Genomic DNA, 24,940 nt, shown 5'->3' with positions numbered 1-24,940 from the left:
AGAGATATTAAATAATTATGACAAAGTTGCAAAATTTTGAGTGTAAATAGATCACCATACATGGACTTGTCTCGCCATAGTTAAGTTCACTCGAGAAAAATAATTTCAGAGAAAGCAAAGAAAACAAAAAAAAATGGCAAAGTACATTGACTCCATCAACTTCACGGTTCTCATGCTTGTCCTCTCGATGGCTTCTACGGGTATTTGTTAACTAAACCCTATATTATACTCTGCACTTGTGCATATACTTCATCTCTTTTGATTATTTTGTGCTGATGAACTTGATGAATATGTCAACGTGTATATATAGACATTATGAAGAGCGAGGCTAAATGCATTTTCTTAAACGGCCGCACGATGACTGCCCCATGTTTAGATACTAAATGCAGAGCCTATTGCGACAACCTATATGGGAGTACTAATATTTGTGCTGCACCTTGTGAAGCTGTCGGAAAAAAGGTCAACTGCCATTGTTACGGATATACCTGGTGAAGTTTGAGGATCTTTCAAGTGTGTACGTTTATGTTCAAGTTTCGTTTGCTCCCACATGAAACGCCAAGGGAAAATTTAAGCACTGGTTGCCCCCAAGGTGAAACCCCATGTTGTGTGCACTTTGAATCATTATTAAAAGTAAACTCGCTTGTGTTTAATTCGATCCCGGTAACATTTAACTTTCTATCCCTGAGAGAGTTTGTATTTTGTTGATGACAAAAATTCAGTCAATTTTTGTAAGATAAAAAGAGTTTAGGGATTGGGTTTGTCCGAGGAACAAATAAACACGGTTTTAACACGATTTTAGTAAACAGATTTGAAGAAAGATGGCTGAATTATCTTTGTTTATTTGATGATTGCGAGTTGAATACAAGAAAAAAGAGCTTTAGAATAGAGCTCGGAAGCGATAATAAACAAAAAAAAAACTAGTTTAATTTGATGCAAGGTGTGTAGTGTAGTTTATCCAAGTTAAACTTGTTTTTATTCTTTTTCTATAGTCCGAGATTACGTTTCTTATCATCATTGATCTCTGTTAACTGCACATTTTGTACCAAAATTATATTTATACTTTGCTTGACTTGATGTTTCAGTCTGGGGTGTGCACTTAATCCTCTGTAATTCGTCATAGGTGTACATAACGCAGTTTGTGAGAATACAATGTTCTCTGGTAGGTTCGGACATTCGTGTGTCTAATCTAATCGGATTCGGTTTAAGCTCTGGGTTTCAATTTTTTGGGGCCATGAATTCCATTAAAAATTTTAAGTTCGGTTTGGATCTGGTTTATTTTTCAAATTCGGTTCAGCTATTTTCACATTGCAAATTCGGTTGAACCCATTCTGAATACATGATGTTTTCGTTTGTACAGAAAGAATTTTCAATTTTGGGTGCTAAGATAAATTCGTGATCGGTTACAATTAAACTTTCGGTTACCTACTTGTTTACGATTCAGAAGTATATAATTTAGTTCACAAACTTTACAAGTCTTAACTGATTTCACTAACAAAAACTTGGTGGCATAATTCATAAGGTACTGTTAAAAGGAGAAGAACATAAACCATTTTAAACTAACAACTAACAACTAATAATTCTATTTGTTTCGTTGACATTTTAATTTTTCATATACTCAATGCATGTTCTTAAGCTATCTAATATTAGAGTTTGGTACTTTAAGTATAAAACAAGTTACAACACTGAAAACGTTGCTTCCTTTTTTGTTGTTTTTCTAGTTAAAATAATAAAATATTGATAATTAAACCATACGTGAAATTATATTAGGGGGCTTCCACCATTGGTTTGACTAATGGTTTATTAATTCGCATAACACTTTTTAGTGAAAACTTAACTTGTTAAATAAAATTACAATAGAGATCAAATAACTAATTCTGAGGTTTGGTCATTTCAGTTTTGATTTGGTCACTAGGATAGTACTATCATTCTATCAATCACGGAATGAACCAAACGGGTTAACCACTACACTGTTTATTGGACATAAGGTCCATAACAACATATTGTGCTCATGTTTAAACCACGTGTACCATATCATCTTTCCCCAAATTCGTCTAGTTGAAACTCTCCTATAGTTGCAAACTATATTCATCTGTCAAATTCCTAAGAAGGAAGATTACTTCCTTTTCTCTTTAATTTGGGGTTGTCTTCTTGTAGACACTAATGGGCTTTATTTACGGCCCATTAAGAAATAAGAAGTATTATAATCAGATAAACCTAGCTCTCCTCCAGTCGTCACCGTCGCCGTCTCCGTCTCCGTCTCTTTAGCCGTTCGAGTCCCTCCTTAACGTTCAGCCACGCTACCTACTTCCCTTACTGCAACCCTTTTGTGCATCAGTTTCCATGTAATGTTTTGTATTTCTTGAGACAAGTTTTGTTCCTGCTTTGTTGATGAAGCAAAGTACCAATTTTTACATATCAGTTTCATTGATACTATTGTGGATTGTAGCATCAATGGCAAAATAAATAAGCTTTTGTTTTAAAGCTTTGAGCTTTGGTTGATGACTGATGTTTCTGTGACTGTATCTAGAAGATTGAAGTTGTGTCTTGTCTTTTTGTTCATATGAGTACTTAATGACTCCTTTGCTGTAATCTTATTTGGTGACAGAAGCAAAGCTATGGCTTTAGTGGATTCATCTCAAGACTTGTCGGCAGAGATGGAGGTGGATGCTTTCAGAAGGCTCTTCCCTCTTCGTTTCTTCGAGCGCCATCTCTCTGAATCTCTCCGACCTGATGGTAGACCTCTTGGCAAAGCCAGAGACACCATTGTCAACCTTGGTAAAGTCCGCCTTGCTTCCATAATCAGACTCAAGTTCACTTGACTTGATTGATTATATTCTCTTCTCTTGTGTTTAGGGCTTGTTTCCTCTGCTGATGGATCTGCCCTTGCCAAGATTGGTTCTACTGTAAGCTTTTCAACTCACATTGTAATGAAAGTTACTGAAGTTTTGTGTTTTTCTTACAAAGGTTCTGTCTTCTTTTTTTTGTGTATTAGACTATGATTGCAGCTATAAGAATGGAAGTAATGACTCCTTCTTTAGACTCCCCAGACGAAGGGTGCATAGGTTTGTTTCTTTGTTTGCATCTCTACCTTATTATCTCTCTTTCTATGTGTGGTTTTGTGACTGTTCGATTACTTTTACTTAGCTGTTGAGTTCCACATGCCTCCTATATGCTCTCCAACTGTTCGTCCTGGAAGACCAGCTGACGAGGCTCCTGTTATCTCCAAGCGTTTGTCTGATATTATCTCAAGGTGTTTCGATTTGTCAGCTGAAAGAGTCATTGTTATGTCTTATGAAGAATGTTTTTTTCTTTTCTTTTCTAAAAATGTTTCTCCTTATTGCAGTTGTGATATGATTGACCTTAAAGAACTCTGCCTAGTTAGTGGAAAAGCTGCTTGGATGGGGTATCTGGTCAGCACACCTCCCTCTATTATCGTCTTGTAATTGGTTTTCATCAACATTCGTCTAGTGAGTTTATTACTGCTCTCTGAAATTTCTTACAGGACATATATTGTCTGGATGCTGATGGAGCTCTTTTCGACGCTGCTCTGCTTTCTGCTGTTGCTGCCTTTTCGAATTGTAAGACATATATCCTAATCTTCAGAGGAGAGTTAGATAGGACCCCATCTGACATTGAGCAGCTTGAATCGTTTTTACTGAGTTTATACTCTGACCAAATCTTGATCTGATGCTTAAGAGATTTTCTTTGTATTTTGCAGTGCAAATACCAGTTGTTGCTCTGAACGACAATGGAAGAATAGTTGCCATCAATGGAGGACAAGAGGAGAATGCATCGATCAGAGAGAAAGAAGCAGTGAACAAGGAGAAGAGAAAACTGACGCTCAAGAACATCCCTTTCTCTTTAACATGCATACTCCACAAGAAGTACATTCTAGCGGACCCGACAGCTGAAGAAGAATCGATCATGGACACTCTGGTGACTGTTGTTCTGGACTCTTCAGATCAGATTGTTTCTTTCAATAAATCGGGAGGAAACGCTCTCGCTGGTTCATCAGCCATCAAGGTGAGAGTGTTCTCAGCATTCTCATAGCTTGATTGATTACTACACTTGTTTTTTTTTCCTTATAAAGTTGCTTTGTTTTGGCTTTTGGGCAGAGCTGTGTGGAGTTAGCAAAGAAGAGAGGTAAGGAGCTTAAGGAGATATTGGGTGAGATGGATATCGACTGATTAGAAATCAAATGGACAATGTTTATCTTTTCATAACAGTATTAAGAAATCTAGTGCTCGTCGTCACCATTTTTGTTAACGATATGTTTTGGTGATCTTATAATGAGTTTAACGTTAGTGTAACTGTTATGCTCATACATTTTTCAAATGGATTATTGGGTACAAGGTAAGAGCGTTGTAGAACAGACCTTCTGAGAGAAATTTTGCCAATTTCCTTTTTTTTTTTGACGATTTAATAATTCCGTTAGGATTTGCGGCTCCGTTTGTAAATTTTCCGTTTCCCTTTTAACGGAAGAAGGTAAAGAAACACACAACACAGCTTTCTGGCTCTCTCTCTTTCTCTCTCTGTTCATCTTTCATCAGCAGTGGAAGGAGATGAAGTGAAACAAAAGTCACTCTTTCTCCTTCTGCCAATCTCTTGATCCAGTTTCAGCTTCTCCATTATGTATAGACACATAATGATAAACTGTTGATTTCTCCCATTATGTGTATAGACCAACATAATGAGAATCCTATTCTTTTTATAATCTGTTTGCTCCCATTGACTAAAAGAAACTTCTGTATAGAAAGATTTAGGTGTGGTTCATTAGCGGTGTGAAATCTTTGTTTGTAGAGATAATTATGAGTAAGGTTTGAGTTATGAGGAGGTGTGTGGTTAATGTTTTTAATTAAAATGTTACTCTTTTATACGAAGAAAAATAAATACAGTAATGTTTCTCTCTAACCAAAAAATACCGAACCTGAACATAAATTGGTTAAATATTTAGAAAAATCGAAACCGACCTAAAACAAAGTATTTTGGATATCTGAATGTATTCAAAATATATATATATATATATTTTGACATATCCAAAATATATTTATATATTCAAATATATTAATATTTAGGTTTAATATATAAAAATATCTGAACTATAAGATATTTTGGAAATGTCCAAAATATTTGAAAATATATACAGATAATAAAAAGTAAAAATCTAAAATAGCCACACAACACTTAAAACACTAAAAATACTTGAAATATTTATTGATTTAATATCTAAATTATATAAGCCAAACTAATTTATATGTTAAATTTAGGTATTTAAAAATAGATTATTTAAATTTATATGTAATATATTATTTTAGTTTAGATTTTGAGAAATTTAAAGAATATATGAATTTTAAAATTTTAAAATAATTTAAACGGATCATCCGAATATGAACCGAACCCATAAAGATCTAACCGTGCATGACCCAAAATTTATAAATATCTAAATAGAGATAAAATTTAACCCCGAAACTCTTAAATATGAATAGACCTAAACCAAAACCGAATGAGTAGCTAAACGCCTATTTTTACTACAATAAAACATTATACATTACAAACTAAAACCAAGTACAACATATGTTATAGTACAAATCAATTCTATATATTATAGATGTCAAAAAAATATTTATTATATCTATACTATTATTTGTGAAATGATTTTTTGCAACGGAACTCTCACATTAAAAATTAGAGTGGTTAATATTGATAATACCCTTAATGAAGAAAATATATAATTAAGCTCAAAATAAAAATGAAAATTAATTTATTTGATTAGATAATTGATTAAAATTAATAATAGTAAGATTTATCCTAAATCTAAAAATATTTTATTTGCAAAGTGATTTTTCGTAACGAAGCACTCACGTTAAAAGTTAGAGTGATTAATATCAATACTACCCTTAATGAATAAAATATATAATTAAGCTAAAAATAAAAACAATTTTTTATTTGATTAGATAATTGATTAAAATTAATAATAGTAAGATTTATCCAAAACCTAAAAATATTTTAACATATAAATATGTGATTTTCACAAAGGATCTCCACGTTAAAAGTTTGAGTGACTAATATTGATATTATCCTTACTCTTTAGTGAATAAAATATATAATTAAGCTAAAAACGAAAATTAATTTTATTTGATTAATAATTGATTAAAATTAATAATCGTAAGATTTATCCAAAATTTAAAAAATATTTTAAAATGTAAATATAATTCATATATATATGTTGTGTTGTTATCTTAATTTTTGAAAAATATAAAGTTGGAAACATAAATTATATAACTAAATATTAATCAAATAAATTTTAATTTTATATGATTGAAAAAAATATTAAGTGAATTAAAATATATAATTGAGCTAAAAATAAAAACGAAAATTAGTTTACTTGATTAATAATTGATTAAAATTAATAGTAGTAAAATTTATCCAAAATCTAAAAATATTTTAAACTTTAAATATAATTCCTATATGTATGTTGTGTTGTTATCTGAATTATTTTTAAATATAAAGTTGAAAACATAAAGTATATAACTAAATATTAATCAAATAAAATTTTTAATTTTATATAATTAGATTCACCTGTTTTGAAAATAATTTATTTTAATGGTTTTCGATAATATATTTATTTAATAATTTATAAAACTATTAAGCCGTAACTGTGTGCGAAACATCTAGTTACCTGTTATAACACAAAAGCTGACAAATTCGAAAACTTTATAATGTAATCCGGACGATTCTAACGAAGATTTTACAAAACAGTATCCGTGCATAGCGCTGTCTATATCTAGTTTTAATTATTTGTTATTCAGTTTAAAAGTTATTTTATTAAACAACATTGAATCTGCTACACTTTTACACAAGTACCGCTAAATTAACGTACTACGTCAGAAACAAGACATATATACTGCTACAATACAAATACAATTTTTATTTATCTAAGAAATAAAATTGTCAGACTAGGAAAACTCTTAGTACAATCGATTCTCTTTTATTTATTACTTATTGTACGAAAACGAGAGAGATTTTATTAGAGACTCAATAATCCTCGCTAAGAAACCCACCGATCCTGGTTACAAAAAAAGAAAAGAAACCCACCGATCTTATTCTCTGTTGTAATTATTATTGCTGCAATTATTGTTATAGTTATAAATATCATTATTACTATTGTAATTATTATTGTCATTATCATGATTACTACCCTCACCAACCAAATCATTACGTTGAACCCTAAACGCGCCGTTTTGATCTTCTGGACTCATTTCTTCCTTAGCACTGTGGTGAAACGGGACGTACCCCGCTTGCGTCGCCGAAGGTACGACCGAAGGAAGCTTCGAGAGAAGAGCCTCGAGGCTACTCATTGACGGCGCTATCTTCATCGGTTGTTGGTGGTGGCCCATCAAGAAGTGGTGGTGCTGGTCAGAATGGTAGATACGCTGTTGGTGGTACTCAAGCTGCGACGGAGGAGGAGGAGCTACTCCAGGGAAATTCCAAGTGTCAGAAGGAGAAGCGTTGATGAAAGGATAACCAGAAGAAGAAGGATGAGGAAGAAGTACTCCAGGGATGCTTTCTATATAGCTTAGCTTTTTCCTTAGCATCACAACATAGCTTAAATCTTCTATCACCTTCAACATAACATTTCAAGTATGTAAATGTATCATCTTGTATATATAGAGATATATACAAAAGTGCATGTAATGTATATACATATATAGAGAGTGTGAGAGAGAGAAAAAAAATACCTTGTGAACAGCTCCTAATTGCACAACACCTTCTCGAACAGAAATCAAGGCAATGGTCTGCAAAACGTTTTCATGTAAATATAAATAAATAAATAAATAAATATATATATATATATATATATAGTTAAATGTACGTAATGCAGCCATTTGATGCAAAAAATGTACGATAATGCAGCCTTATGTGGAAGTATATATATATATATATGCTGATGTAACAAATAAGATACCTTGATGCCAGATTGAAACTGAGCTTCCCAAGTCCTAGGGTACTGCACATTGACATGAACTTTGATTAGTATTACAATAAGTTTTAATTGGGGTGTGGTTAGTATAATGCTTATAAATTTCAAAGTTATGGATACATTTTATTTCAAACTTATGCATATATGTAAACGGAATATAAAAATGTGTATGTAAAGGCATGTCTATGTATATGTATATCAGCACATGCTTACTGAGTCAGCAGAATTTTGCCACGCAGATAAGAAGTTAATCTCTTGGTCATTAGGTTCTTTATAGATCCACTTGTGACTGTGATCTGCAGCCACTTTTCCTATCAACCTGCACAAAATTTAATAACCTTCAATCATTAGACAGATAATTAAATTAATTAACAATTATTTGAGTAATACTTTATTTAGTTTACAATGATTAATTAAATACTCCCTTTGCCAAGAAAACGAGTGAATACTCATTACCAGCTTTTAGATCAAAAACACTTTGCAAATCATCTGCGAGACTATTAAATAGGCATGTATCATAAGCTTTGATTTGAAAAGAGGAAACTTTGATTTGAAAAGAGGTAGTTTGACTGAAAACTTTCTAAAACCAACTTATTTACATATACATACATATAAATAAGAAAAATAGGTATTGAAATAGAATGGCTCTGGTCCAAAAAACATCCTGTTAACCAAAAAGTGAAAACGAAAAGAGAGAAAGTACTGTATGAAAAAAGCAAATATGGGAAAACAAGTTTCTTTGAGTAAAAAATCTTTTAATTAACTTTTGTTAAGAAACAAAATATGTATATTATATGTGTGTATTTAATCCTCAAATACCCTTCTCCATAATTGTAGATTTCATGGGACATCTTGAAGAACAACTCAGGCTGAAGCCCTTGGTATTGTTGATAATCACTATGTCCGTAAGCCGTCGACCCGCTGCGGCTACACTCGCCGGAGCTCACTTCCCCAGCAGAAGCTGCAAAGTTGCAAAACCCATCTTCCCAAACCAAGATCCTGCCAGTTATACAACCTTATTGTTAATTATATACCCAAGAAAGCATTATGTTATATATATATAATTATTTTACCAAAAAATATATATATAATAGTTCTATGTGGTTTTACTAGTTGTACCAGTTTCTCCTGTTCCCTCTTGATCTATCATAAGCTCCTTGACCATCCCATCTAATTGCAAACAGCACCAAATGATCGAACATAGTTATCATTCAGATTTCAGACATATATTATTATCCTAAAGATAATTACATATATACGTTTGTAACATAAGCCCCGAAAACCAAATAAAATAATACATCACAAACTATGGAATGACGACGGGAAATGAAAAGAATAACAAGAAAGTGGAAACCTTTTTGTAAAGAAAAACAAGAGTTTTAGACTTGTTCTATGTGTATACGATTGATTTTAATCATAAGCTTACTTGGGAGGAGGATAGTTTCTGGGCAAGATCCTCCAAAATACTGCATAAACCCATTGGGAATTCTCGTGGATGCATAAGCTTCTTAGTGTGTGTTGCAGAAGATGAGTCACAGCTAATGGATTTAAATGTTCTTCCATTTATTCTTAATTTCAAAAGTTTTATTTTCCTTCGTTCTTTTTCTCTTTTTTTTTTCTTTGGTGTGTAAAGACTTTCTTTACATTGAAGAAGATAGAAAACCCTCACCATCTATCCTCGTTTAAATAGCAAGCTTATAGATCCATCCCCCAAAGCATCTTTTGTATTCTTTATCATTTTCTTTATTTTATCATATTTTGGATGGAGATAAGAAATTAAATTATTTACCCATTTGGATTTTCCTCGTGTGTAGCTATTTACCCAACGTCATTTTATTCCATTTTTTTTTGTTTACTTTTATTTCCCAAGTAAAAAACTACAGTACATAACTTTCTAACGCTTGAAAACCTGCAAGAGCAGACCTGAACCTTTTATATCATTTATTTATGAGTTTATAAGGGTTCATAACAGAGAGAGATTATTTACACTGATATATTTTCAATCTCTACTGATATTAATCCAAATGACTACATAACGAATTCCAAAACATTTCACTTAGGCAAAGCAGACCTGTGGTAGCGTTTAACGCTATAGGGAGTAATTGCTTGGTTGGGTTGTCACATTAACATCTGTTCTATAAATTTTTTTTATTGTATGCAAAAATTAAATATTAGAAATGAAGGTACTACGAATATATTTCTACAGCCATATGTTTTCTTTACAGCAAAAATTATTATTTTTAGTATAGCTTTAGCTCTAAAAATTGACTTATCATGATTGGTAATTTTTAAATGGTGTATAAAAATTTAAAGCTAAAGTATGTACCTACAATCCAACCAATACCAGTCACCCCTATGATTTTTGACATTCTCTGCAATAAAAAGATAGGTATTTATTATTAAATTTGTATCACTATATTAATTTAATCATCTATGTCATAATGTTAGTATTGTATATGGGTATTTATGTATCACTTTGTTTTCGCGTCGCGTAGGTGAGTTTCCCGAGTTGGAACGTTGGATCATTCGTCGTCTCGTGGCTCACACAACGATATATCATCTGTGGAAACAGAGAAACAATGTCCTCTTCAATAGCACCCACATTTCGCCGGAATCGATTTGTAAGTGCATAGACAGGGACATTCGTAACACCATCTACGCAAGAAACAGGAGGAAGAAATTCCTCAATTATCTATCTCTATGGAGTCACATATGCTTGCATCAACACAAATGTAACCCAATTGTCTCTCTGTTTTTCCTTTTTTTGCCAGATAAGCAATTTTAGATTAGTGTTTCTACTTTTTGTAAAAACTCTTTTATTCATTTATGATATTAACATCCTTAGCAAAAAAAAAAAACGTTGGATCATTCCCTTTGTTATTCATGACTAATGTGTTTTTTTGTGATCATAGTTGTTTCACGCCTGGTATCGTTTGAAGGAGAGAGACTGGTTAGGGAAGCGTTAAGTGTTCCGAGGAGGTGGAGATGGGTATTCTTCTTAATGAGTCGGGAGGCCTTGCTATAAGTAACCATTTCTAGGGTAGTTTTTTTTTCCTGGGGATTCATTGTCGCCTTATGGGTGATCTTTGACATTTCCAGATTCTTTGCTTTATGAATTCGTAGGGAGTATGCTAGAGATACATGTGGCGACCGTTTGTGATGAGTATCAGAGAGAGAGGACGCCATGGAAACGTCCTGCCCCGTACATTATGTCGGCGAAGGATTTTTTTTCTTTCCAGATCATGTCGTTGTGATCTAAGAAGCCCTAGTGAGGGATCCAAGTGAGTCAAGTTGCAGGGTGAAGATTTTTTTTCTGCGGGGGAGGTTGAGGTTTAGACGAGGAAGAAAGAACTAGGGGATCAGAAGGCTAGGATTATTCCTTGCTGGAACTTATGAGTGAATTATTAAACAAACGGGTAAAAACCTGGACGCCTGAGGAAGAGTTATGCCAGTATGAGTTAGTTATGGAGGCAGATGCTGATTCTGAAGATTTCTCTTCCATGGTGATTCCTAATGAAACGGGTACTTCAGGCGATGTCTTGTTCGGTTGATTATTTTTTCGGATATGTTGGTTTAGTTTTCTTGCTTCAGATGTTATTGTTGGACTTTGATGGCCTTTTGAATTCTTGTTTGGTCTTTGTCCTTTGTTTTTGAGTTTTGCTGATGGTAAATTGTGGCTCCAATCTTTTTCTTTTGCAATGAATTTTCTTTTCATAGTCTTCAACCAGAACACCAAACTTTACCCTAAAATTTAGTGTTTTAATATGTGAATAGTATCACACCATTGGTATAAAATTATATTGTTACACGGAAATTATGTGATTGTAGTTGAGTTGGAAACAGTTTTGGCGTAAAAACTACAAACCATTTTGTAGTTGGGTTGGAAATAGCCTAAAGGGGTGATAGTTTGTGAATATTACGTGAACTTGACCCCACAATTTACGGTAGAGGTAAGACTTCAAAAATCACATAGATCCTTGTGATGGTTTTTACAAATTACTCCCTCCGTTTCATATTAAGTGTCGTTTTAGAAAATTTTTTTCGTTGCAAAATAAGTGTCGTTTTAGAGTTTCAATGCAAAATTTATTAACTTTATTCTCCATTCTATTTTTCTATTGGTTGAATTGTATCGGTAATGATGTTTTTATATTGAAAATATGCAAAATTAAATGTTTTCTTAATCCGTGTGCACAAGTCTAAAACGACACTTATAATGAAACAGAGGGAGTAAATGATACCGATACATATATTTGAAAATTATAAAATTATTCTTACAACTAGGACTGGGTATTTTATCTATTAATTTTGGTTCGAACATTATTTGTTTTGATCCGATCTGAAAAATCTAGACATACATAAGTCTTCAAAGCAAAACAAATATTATAAATCAATATCTGTTAAAACGAAGTAAATCACAAATACTAAAAATTTCAGAATCGAATATCGAATCCACTCCGACTTTTATACAAATATATGTATGTGTACAATTAAATATAGAATTTTAAATTTATAATTTTATATAATATAACTATTAACATATGAATTTACTATTTTTATTTATAAAATCACTATTAAGTTAAGAAAAATTATAAACTCTTTTTAAAACATTATGTTTTATAAAAACATTTAATTAATTTTAAAAATTTATGTATAGTTTTAATTAATTGAACAAAGTGGATGAAATATTTGTAGTATCTGTAAAATTTCTGGATATCTGAAAAACTGGATAACCGGATATCTGTATTCTTCCGAAACAAAAAAAAATCGAAAAATTGAATATCTGTAAAATATGAAGCAAATTTCAAATATTTAAATATACGGTAGTATTCGATCCACGCCCGCCCTTGGTTACAGCTACTTTAGAATATAATAACATATAGCCCAATGATTCTTCTTATGTACAGCTACTTTAGAACATAATAATATATTGCCCAATGATTCCTCTTATGTTGGTCAAAGGCACAAATTGTAACTTACTATTGTATCATCTGCAACATCAATTTCTATAGGTCTCGGTGATGTGAATTTCAACTTTAGGTTCAGCTTCGCCAATGTAGGAGGATGAAAGCTGATGCGCAAACATAGTTAGTGACATTGACCTAAAAAAAACATGGTGTAGCTATTATTTAATATTTATTAATTTTAAGAATCATCGAAACTGTATTTTAGTTGTCTAAATGCTATGACGTGTCATATAGAAAATTATTTAAAGGTGTTCCCGATAGGGAAAAGAGTCTTTCTCAACCCGAACAATTTTAGTCGTGCCAAATACTACCTGAACTATTGATCAGTGATAAATACGATCCCAACTCAGTTATAATTCAAAATACTACCTAGACTTCTTAAAATGTGCCAAAATCTAACTGAATAACTGATCAGTGCTAAATACGACTCCAACTTAATTATAATTCAAAAATACTACCTAACTTCTTAAAATGTGCCAAAATCTAAATTGGCTATAAAATAAGTTAGTCACCGGTTAAAAGAACAAAACAACTTCGTTTTGGTTTAATCTTTAAAAAAAAAATGTTCATTCTGGGATTCGAATCCGTGCATTAATACACTTTAAAAGAGACACTCTAACCACTGAACTAAAGTAAATTTTTGATATATATTTCTTCATATTTTCTGAATAAAACTTTGGTGATAATGGTTTCTCATTTTTATGAATACATTAACATATTTGTTTTACTACCATATATTTAATATACTTATATTATACTAAAATATAAATATAATAAAATATTTTAAATTGCACAAATTAAATATAATTAAAATTTTGAAACTATTTATAAAGTTTTCTTATATAAATTATTGTAATTTTAAAAATTTATTATAACTAAACGCCATGCATATGCATATGATATTATATTATGAAGTGTATATCCAAATGATGATTCGTCTAGTGGGGCAAATATAAATATAATGATTAATAACGTATACTGTTTTTCTTTTTTTTTTTATGTTTGTTTAGTTTACTGAAGTTTTCCATCATAAGATTTTAACGGGACAATAAAAATTAATTACACAAATGATAAGAGTTTTAAATAGAATGTTATAACTACAAAGATAAAATGTACATATCCTTCCAAAGTCTTTTACAATGCGTCCTGAAATTTAAAAAAAAAACAAAGAGAATGAATCACAACCAAGAAGTTTATGCCTCTTAGTTTTGAGAACTTACACATCATATTGGATTACATTATCTCAAAATTTCAAATGATAAACTAATGAAGGGGAGAGTTAATGCTCACTGCACACTTTTCTTTCTTAATTATGGTTTTACCATTAAATTATATATACACTTTTCTTTCTTAATTATGTTTTTACCATTGAATTATATATATATATATATATATATATGTCCTTATTTACCTATGAAATAATACAATAACGTGATTCTCTCTTTCCCTTTTTTGTTCACAACACAAATTAATTTTTATAACAAAATTTCCGTTATTTAATTACATCCTAGCCAGTTATCTACTTAACAACTAAGCTAGATTTAAAACACTGTCTCTCCAAATATCATTAGCCAAATAATTCCTTTTTTTAATTAAAATTCGTTATCTTTAACTAGGCTATACTCAAGCAAAATAAAGGAAAGATAGAATAAAAGAAAACAGTGTGTACTTTGTAAACTTTTATCATTTTGGTACGAAGATCGTGTGCCCACGTAGCTAGGTTTAGGTAGAAGTAGATGCTTCATTTAATTTACCATACATCTCTTTCTCTATACGGATACAAACAATTAATTAAAATTGTGGAAATTGTTAGAATAATAGGCAGAAAAATGAAAATAAATGGGAGGAAAAAGACATGATGACTAAAAGGAGATTTCAGTGCTTTCAATTCAGCTCTGAGGCTGACACCAAGAAAGTGTTTTTGGGCAGACCATTATCTTCTTGTCTTTGACCATTCTTTCTACCTTTACTCCTCTTATTTTCAATATTCTAAGTCCTCTAATGATTTTACCCAAAAATATAAGTCCTCTAATTATATTTAAAAATATTTTGGTTCTAAGTTCTAACTGATAATATTTTAGGGGAAATGAATTAAAATAAATTCTCCAGAATGAACTGATGAAATTGAAGAACAGATTCATAGAATTTTCGATAGTTTTTATTCTTCGTTCTGAAAATGTATTGTATCATTGTATGGTTCATTAGCTAAGTTAATGAAATTTTTTCTTAGAAAATTATATTACATTGGTTATTTTTTTCCAGTCTGATTCCGAAAACCAAATTTAAGTAATAAAATAACTATTTGAAAAAGCTACAGTCTTGATAATTGTCAAGTAGGCTTTCTAACAAAAAACATACTACTTATTGTTTTTCAGAATAGCTGATGTTTATTTGATAATTCAAGTAACTACATAATATTTTGATATTTTGATAATAGTTTTGGTTTTATATAAAACTGTGTAACTAATAAGTTCCACCAAGTGGCTCTCGGTTTTGGAATCTACCTAGGATTAGATTAGTCTTTTGTTGACAAGAAAATATATTGTATCTATGTTATGCATTTTAATGTATATGTTTTATAATGATCAATACTATTACAATTTTAGTGTAGATAATTTATGTTTTCTGTTTAGAAAGATACAATGGGTTTAGGATCTATTAATAAAATTTAACTTATGATTGTTGGAATAGGTTTTGACGACTTATAGTTGCGATTAATTAAATTAGTATGTATATATAATTTTTAGCTCAAAAATTAAAAGATAAAATTGTCATTAATGAGAGTTAGTAGTCTTTTATAAACTTAAGAGTATTTTAGATTTTTTCTGTCAACAAGAGTATCTTAGATAAACGTGTGTTTTCACTAAAAGTATAAAACATTACTGACATTGTTTTAATAGTAGTTTGGGCATTTTTCAATATATTTTTTACGGTAAGAATTTAAGTTGCATTTTGGGATATTTTTAACTATATAAAATATATAATACAATGTTATTGTGTCCTGTGTTCTATATAAATAGAGGAATATAATAAAATGAACTAAATATAATAGAGACCATATGTCGAAAGGATTTTTTCATCCACGCAACTACTGAAATAATTTATCATGTACAATAAAATTGATTTTTCCTGTCAGTTAAAAAATATACAAGACGTAATGTTGTAACAGGCTATAAGTTAACGACCAAGAAAACAAGAAAAAAATAATGACAACGTTTAAATTTGAAGTTTTTTTCAAAAAAAAATCTCATTTTTTAAATTTAAAATTGTTTTGCTTCATTTCAATTAATATGAAAAATTAATGGAACGGAAGCAACAATAAACAGCTCAACCAAAAGGTCATGAATCCACGTTTGAAATCTACTAACTCAATTAAAGGATTGTAAGAAATCTTTATTTGATACATGCTTCTTGATTGATGAATCTAATCAAATTAATATATCAAATCAATATAAAGGATATAAAATATTACTTTCAAAAGATAAAGTTTTTTATTAATTAAATCAAAACCGCCTACAACTTTAGATTTCATTGTTTATTTATATTAAATCATTATATTTATGAAACCTAATCTCAATTAAAATAGAAAACTATTAAAATATAAAAATACAAATAAAGTAATTATCTATGTAAACTAATGAATAATAAAGATATTTGGACAATTTACGAGCTACTAAGAAACTGAGAAAATATTGAATCTCTTAATTCAAAGTTCAAACAAGGAAAAGAAAACATAGAGAAATAAATTTATTTGGCTTATAATGTCAAAAGCGATAGCGATTTATCAAAATCAAATGTAGAACAGCCACTTTCCGTAGTTTTCAATATATGAATTAGACAACTCTAAATCAAAGTTGGTCCACGAAGCATTTATACACTTATTATCGTATGGACGAATTTTATCAATATTTATTAATAATTACTGTTATTTCATTTGTGCATGACAGCAAGAATAAAAATTAAGTATTCGATTCTGAGCAGTACGCATCAAAGTCATGCGCGACACCAACGGTGTCCACCTATAGCGTTGGTGTCCACCTATTGATATATTGACACACACACATATTGGCAATATGTAATACGTAAAATATACATATATTGGATATGTTTGTACATGTGTACTTTGCATATTGTGAGTACTTGCTATACATAGATGACAAACTATGAACCGTGTATTGGCTTTAACTCTTCGTCTTATACTTCATAACTTCGTTTGAAAGGCTGAAGGATGGCTTTAGATTTACCCTCGTGGGTTTTGATAAGGTTAACCATTAACTACTAAGTCACAATGTCTTTTACAATGATTATCAAGCAGACAAGCACTATAAAAAATAAATACCCGGAATATTAACAGATAATTGTATAGATATTTATACTAAATGAAATGTAGCTGAATAACCTGTTACAAAAAAAATGTAGCTGAATAAAATCTATAAAGGTTATGAGCAACGATTCATCGATTAAACCATAAACTTTCGCATCACCACATTATTGGCTGAGATGATTGCAAATCAGGATTTGTATAATTTTAACGGGATATTCTAGGGTTTATTCATTTTTTTATCGACTGCCCATCTTCATTAGATGAAGTGGTGGTTAGACGAGTCGATTTTCTGAAGAGCACATCCGTTTGAGTGGGTCTGATCTATATGAGAGAAAATATAACCTCTGTTCCTTGCTTCTTTTGCCATAGTGTCTGCCCGACCATTTCTATTTCGAAGAATATGAGACAGTGTTACATCCTTAAAATCTTCATGTAATTTCCGGAACATTTCGATCTCTATCGCGAATGTTGGCAAATCTTCTGAGTTTGTAGATATGTCCACTATATCCAAACAGTCTATTTCGATCTCTATGGTTTATTCATTAAAAATGTGAATACTTATGTTGCAGGATGAATCATGGTAATGTGTTAATACAACTCAAAGACTACTTGTGGCCTGGGGGGAAATGATGACACAAGAATGTGAAATCAATAGTTCTATGAAAGGGACTAACAATGATAGAGAAACGGAAAAGAGGTAACAAACATCTTAAAGCTCCTATGGGTTGGAGGACAATATGACTGAGATCTCTTATTGTGGGGTTTTCTTTTTAGATAGAGACACTTATAATTGGATCCATCACTTTCACTACTATCTTACTTCTTACTTTTCTGTCTTCTTTTTGATTTGATTCTTTCTTTTTTTTTCTCACTTCTTTTCATTCTACCATTTGCACCAATGTGCATCCCTATTTTTTTTTTGCATCCCTATTTTTAATAGTTTATTTTTAAATATGAGGATTTTCAAAACCAAACTAAAATATGGTACATTAATTAACCCCTAAAAGTTTTCATGATATTATTTTCAGATTTTAAAAACCATACTAAATATGATTTTGTATATTCATTGTTCAAGTATTGATGTTTTAACAGTATTAAACTACTATGTATATACATAATGCTATTTTTTTGTTAATATTGCTAGAAAAATAAGTTGGGGCGAATTGAAAAAGGATTCGAAAAGTATGCATAAATATAAATAATACAATTAGTTGTGGTATATGTAGCTGTAATAGTACTAAGGTGGCTAATGCTTTGTCTTCCTCAGAGGGCCAAATAAAGCTTCGTGATATATATATATACTTTGGTAAGCATTTCTTCTCCCTAACAACCAACCAAAGACTTTGGGCTAGAGATACTTCCGTCTCATAGTTTTCAACACTATTAAATTAGTATTTTTCTTAAATTTAGAAACCAAGATGTCATTTCGAATGTCAAAATAATGGCACTTCATTTACTTCGCTTATCAAAAGTATATATTAAGTTTCAATTTTCTTTACAGAAAGGATGGCACATGGGAGACATGGTCACGGTGTAGGCAATATCCTCTCTGTTCTAGTCTATCTTCTCATCAAATCCATCTCTATCCAAAACATGTTTAAATCTATGGAATATGCAAATAAATCAAATCCACTAAAAACGTACTAACACCTGCTAGTTTTTATTTTCATTTAATTTCATTGGAAATAACCAAATTTAGTCAAACTACTAGTTTTTATTCATATGGATATGAAATTAACATATTTTAATAATATATTATCTACTAAAACTTGTCCACAAAAAAAGGAAAATTGCCAAAAGAAAATAAAAAAACAAGGTTATTGTCTCCTTGTTATAAAACCAACATGAAGTTGTTCCAATAGTATAATATTTTTCATAACCAAAATTAACTCTATAATTAATCTAATTAAACGCAATTTAAAAGTTAATTTGAATTAAAAAAATTAATGGAAAAAAGGAAAAAGCCTATTCAGTATTTGCACCTAATTTCCAAACACCATAGATTGTATATATATGCAACATAGAGAACAAGAGTTTGTGGAAAAAAATCAAAATAAAAACTATGGAGAAACCATAGATTGATGAAGAAGACAAAGGAAAATCCTTTTTAAAAAGAAAAATTTCCACAAGTAAATCGACCATAACACGTTTTAGAAAGTTAAAATATTTTAGGAATTTTTTAGAATATTTTCTCAACTGAAATTTAATTAATTTTTTCAAAATCAACTATTCTTATCCGTAGAAGATATCTTCAAAAAGTTTAGAAGAATGATAAAAATCTTGAATACACTTTCTACTTTGAGTAGACGTAAGAATACATTGTAGAAAATACATTTCCCGAAATTTAGAATACTTTATAAAAGTAGAAGATGCATTCAGAAGAAAAGTGAATACCTTTACGATTAGTAGAATGTGTATTCTTTTTATTTAGAAATTTAGTAAATATTAGAATTGACGGTCTAAAAAAGTAGATAACGTTTTTATTTTAGAAATTATTTTCTACTATACTATTTTTCATAGAAGACGCATTCTAATTTTAATAAAACGTATTTTAAAATTTTTATTAATCAAGTTTTTGAACAAAAAAAAATTAACAGCTTGTGTATATGGGTATTTTATTAATTGTTTATATTTTTAATAATTTTTTGATTCACAAAATTATTTATTTCATCAGTTTTCAGAAATAAAAAGGGTAAAAGAGAGAAAAATGGACAAAAATGATTTTATACCAAAGGGACAACAACCTAATTTTTTGTTCTCTTTTGACAATTTTCTCAAAAAAAATCATGATTTGATATCTATTATAACTTGTACATAAGAGTTTTTTCATGTTATTTTCATTCATCAACGCCCATATCCACGAAACTTAATATAGTAAATAATTAAGAATATGGATACTTTATCCATGAAGACACATCTATAAATCTTAATCCATGAAACCTCATTCACGAAACTTAATCTAACTTGAGCTTGTATACTACTTTAATTTCCACATTTTTGGTTAATTGGATGATGTCTATAATATTTTGTTTCAAAGATCATGTCTACAAAAATATATTATTAAAACAGAAAATTACGATTTATCTTTAATTTGAGTTTGTACATAATATTATTATATATATATTTCTCTAATAACAAAACATATCCACTTTTTTATGTATATTGTCTAACAAAATAATCTTCTTCTGTACACATCTTTTCTGGTCATGTTCACATTTTCTTTTGTATATATATATATATGAAAATGGATCTTAAAAGCTAGAGAATTTTATATCTAATTTAATTTGAAAATTATATATTTTAAAATTTGAGACAAAAAAATAAAAATATAAGGTGAAATGAAAAACAAGAATAGAAAATTTGACAAAGTATACTCAAGCCAAGTTATGTATGCACCCCCTTCACCAAAATACATCTATGATTCCTCTCAGAAAGGGCATAAATGACTGGTAATTCTCTTTTTCCGTGAATGTACATTCCAAGTGAGAAGTGACTTAGAGTGAAAGCAAAAGATAAAATGTGGACTATGGTGTAATGCAGTTAAAAATATTTTTAGACATTTCGCTTTACCCTTTTAAGCAAAAGTATAATGATAAAAAGTTCCATGCTAATACTCAGCTCCAAGTAAATAAGTTTAAAATATCACTGTCAATAAGTTTTTGTTGATCTCGCATCAACTACCTTTTTTGTTGTAATGGAATGGCATCTACGAAGAAGAACTAAATTCACCATCAAAAGTCTTCACAGTAATTTTTGTTGATATATGAATATTCTTTATAATTTTTTTGATCAATAAGTTGTATTTTTTATACAAAACTTTTAAAAATGCTATTTATGGAAAGTTATCATTTTTATAGAGAAAATATTGTAGAACTGAGATTGTGATTTAGAAATCAAGATTTTAAGAATTTTTGTTTATCGATGAGTATACTTTAATAATTTTTATCAATATGTTGTATTTTTAAAACAATTTTTCTGAGAATAATATTTATGGAAAGTTATCATTTTTATAGAGAAAATATCGTAGAATTGGGATTGTGATTTAGAAATTAGGATTACAATAATTTTTGTTGATATATGAGTATTCTTTATAATTTTTTGATCAATAGGTTGTATTTTTTATACAAAAATTTTAAAAATGCTATTTATGGAAATTTATCATTTTTATAGAGAAAATATTGTAGAATTAGGATTGTGATTTAGACATTAGGATTTTAAGAATTTTTGTTTATTGATGAGTATACTTTAATAATTTTTGATCAATATATTTTATTTTTAAAACAAAATTTTTGAGAATACTATCTATGGAAAGTTATCATTTTTATAGAAAAAATATCGTAGAATTGAGATTGTGATTTAGAAATTAGGATTCCAATAATTTTTGTTGATATATGAGTATTCTTTATAATTTTTTTTGATCAATAGGTTGTATTTTTTATACAAAACTTTTAAAAAATGCTATTTATGAAAAGTTATCATTTTATAGAGAAAATATTGTAGAGTTGGGATTGTAATTTAGAAATTAGGATTTTAAGAATTTTTGTTTATTGATGAGTATACTTTAATAATTTTTGATCAATATGTTGTATTTTTAAAACAAAATTTTTGAGAATACAATTTTATGGTAAGTTATCATTTTATAGAAAAAATATCGTAGAATTGAGATTGTGATTTAGAAATTAGGACTACAATAATTTTTGTTGATATATGAGTATTCTTTATGATTTTTTGATCAATAGGTTGTATTTTTTATACAAAACTTTTAAAAATGCTATTTATGGAAAGTTATCATTTTATAGAGAAAATATTGTAGAATGGGATTGTGATTTAGAAATCAGGATTTTAAGAATTTTTGTTTATTGATGAGTATACTTTACTAATTTTTGATCAATATGTTGTATTTTTAAAACAAAATTTTTGAGAATACTATTTATGGAAAGTTATCATTTTTATAGAAAAAATATCATAGAATTGGGATTGTGATTTAGAAATTAGAATTACAATAATTTTTGTTGATATATGAGTATTCTTTATAATTTTTTGATCAATAGGTTGTATTTTTTATACAAAACTTTTTAAAAAATGCTACTCATGGAAAGTTGTCATTTTCATAGAGAAAATATTGTAGAATTGGGATTGTGATTTAGAAATTATGATTACAAGAATTTCTATTAATAGATAAGTAAACTTTTAGAATTTTTTATCAATAGGTTGTATTTTTTAAACAAAACTTTTGAAAATACTATTTATGGAAAGTTATTATTTTTGATGAATAGCTCTATTACACATATGATGATTAAATACCTATAATATACGCGATATTGATGAATAGCTCTATGATAATTCTAAGATGAACCTTTCCAAAAACCTTTAGATCGACAGACAATTCCTAGATTCCTACATATACGACATTTTTTATGGATAGATTTTCACTGTAGCAGATGCCCACAACAAACAGTTCTGAGTATGTGAGTAATTATGACGCAAGGCTTGACAATGCCATCTAATAGAAAATGGAAAGCACGACACATTATAAAACGAAGTAATTCTTTGTGTATAGCTAAGCTAATTCATGAATCCAACCTGTTTTGGCATCTCATGAATTTTAACTGATAGCTTTCTTTTTTTGTAAAAACTGATAGCTTTCTTAAAATTAGAATAGCCATGAACAATCACTTAAGAATTTTCACGTGGGTACCGCCTAATATTCCTATGGCTATGTAGTGAAATAAATCCTAACGAAAATTCCACTTGACACTAATGTTTGAAGATCGATAGGCATTGTTTTGGGATTGGTTTGTGCAATTCGTTTTTAATATTCTCTCCCTTTCGGTATCTTTGTAAAATAAAATTTTTGTTTTAAAACAAGTGTTGTTTTAGAGTTTTAATATAAAATTTATTAAAAATATTATCTAGTTTATTTTTATATTGGTTGAAATATGGTTATGCATGTAGATAATGATGTTTTATTTTTAAAATATGTAAAATTAAATATTTTAATATGTGACCATAAACTGAAATCGACAACTAAAATAAAATAGATAGAATATTTTTTTTTATTTTATCTATATTTTATCATCTTGTAAATGAAAATCCAATCTTTATAAAAATATTAGAAATCTCATCAAAAAATCCTAATCATAAAATTCGCAATAACTAAGACTTATTCTCAACATATAATGCGTATCTGTATTTTTATTCTTAGCTTGTTTAATAGTAAAGACTGTTACAAATAAATAGATGAGAAATTGCCAAAAATACCATTTTCATAGTACCACTTTTCATGTTTACACTAACCATTTTTACCACTACTTTTAATGAAGGGTTTAGATTTGAAGGTTTAGGATTTAGGGTTTAAATTTGATGTTTTAGGATTTAAGGTATATAGTTTAGGGTTTAGAGTTGAGGATTTAGGGTTTATAGTTTAGCTTTTAGGGTTTAGGATATTGAATTTAGGGTATATAGTTTAGGGTTTAGGGTTTAGAGTTGAAGATTTTGGGTTTAGGGTTTAGAATTGGAGGTTTAAGATTTAGAATTTGGGATTAGAATTTTGAAAAACATATAAAAACAAAGATATAAGAGTCTTAACCATTTTAATAAATAAGGTATTTCTGAAAATGTGTCTTTAGTGATGGTAAAGATGAATAATGGTACCTTGAAAGTGGTATTTTTGAAAATTCCCCTAAATAGATACTCTCTCCATTTATTTTATTTGTTACTTTAGATTTACGTACAGTATTAAAAATATTTAACTGTACATTTTTTCAAAATAAAAACACAGTTAACTATACAATTGACATATTTCAACCAATAAAAATATACTCGATAACTTTTAATAGATTTTGTTTTGAAACTCTAAAACACTTATTTTGAAACGAAATTTTTTATTCTACAACGAAAATTAAATTGAAATGCATGGAGTAATATATTCCCTTCGTTTCATTATAAAAGTCATTTAGTTTTTGAATACAAATTAATATATTTTCTGTTTTACCTCTATTTAATACATTATTTTGTTCGATTCTATTAATTAATGAATTAAGAGTAAGGGTAAAAATTAGAAAAAATTAATATTTGCATTTGAAAATCTAAAATGATAATTACATTAAAACAAAATTTAAAACTTAAAACGAAATTTAATACAAAAAAGTAGGGAGTATTTTCCTTTTTTTTTTCTAACGCCTCACCATCGTGGGAATGTTTCAAATGTCGTCACCATTAATCCCAACATTAATAACAAGGTGACGTTTCATTCTCCCAACTGCTACGTCAAAAGAAATGCGACTCTTATCGATCAAGAAAAATTCAAAGTCTAACATTATTTTATGTAGACATTTTCTTGTAATAAAACAATGGTTTGGAAGACCAATATTGAGATTAAGGCTTTCATATTGTTTATTTCAGAAATTCACTCTGCAAATAAATGATTTTTTTGGTGTAAATGATTTTCTGCCTGTAAATGATGTTTTGTCTGTGCATCTCTCTAGTCACGTAATTGATAATTGGATCTATTATATAGTATCAGTGATTTGTTTCTGTAATATGTTCCCGTTGTAAATTATTTTTTTTTTCTTTGATTATGATAAACAAACCCAATTACCTATTTTATAAAAAAGATTTACATAATTTCGCAATGACTGCAAAAATAACCTTTCATATGAAATTACAGCT

At 29.2% G+C, this 24,940-nt stretch overlaps 2 protein-coding genes across 2 annotated transcripts; one reads left to right on the top strand and one right to left on the bottom strand.

The window, feature by feature from the left end:
• The first annotated feature begins 2,217 nt into the window (after positions 1-2,217).
• Positions 2,218-4,399, top strand: LOC108824298 (uncharacterized). Its single transcript, XM_018597698.2, has 9 exons — positions 2,218-2,342; positions 2,606-2,775; positions 2,854-2,903; positions 2,993-3,062; positions 3,145-3,250; positions 3,344-3,410; positions 3,503-3,578; positions 3,719-4,023; positions 4,116-4,399. The coding sequence occupies exons 2-9, from the start codon at positions 2,616-2,618 to the stop codon at positions 4,185-4,187; spliced, it is 906 nt and encodes a 301-aa protein (XP_018453200.1). The 5' UTR covers positions 2,218-2,342; positions 2,606-2,615; the 3' UTR covers positions 4,188-4,399.
• Positions 4,400-6,915: 2,516 nt separating this feature from the next.
• Positions 6,916-9,642, bottom strand: LOC108824396 (protein RICE SALT SENSITIVE 3). The gene is made up of 7 exons (XM_018597814.2): positions 9,408-9,642; positions 9,101-9,151; positions 8,801-8,980; positions 8,195-8,300; positions 7,967-8,008; positions 7,740-7,796; positions 6,916-7,622 (listed from the first exon to the last, which is right to left on the bottom strand). The coding sequence occupies exons 1-7, from the start codon at positions 9,542-9,544 to the stop codon at positions 7,101-7,103; spliced, it is 1,095 nt and encodes a 364-aa protein (XP_018453316.1). The 5' UTR covers positions 9,545-9,642; the 3' UTR covers positions 6,916-7,100.
• Positions 9,643-24,940: the final 15,298 nt, after the last annotated feature.

The sequence above is a fragment of the Raphanus sativus genome, chromosome 9, assembly GCF_000801105.2.
Source record: "Raphanus sativus cultivar WK10039 chromosome 9, ASM80110v3, whole genome shotgun sequence".
Lineage (NCBI taxonomy): Eukaryota > Viridiplantae > Streptophyta > Magnoliopsida > Brassicales > Brassicaceae > Raphanus > Raphanus sativus.
This window is presented reverse-complemented; position numbering and strand designations above follow the sequence as displayed.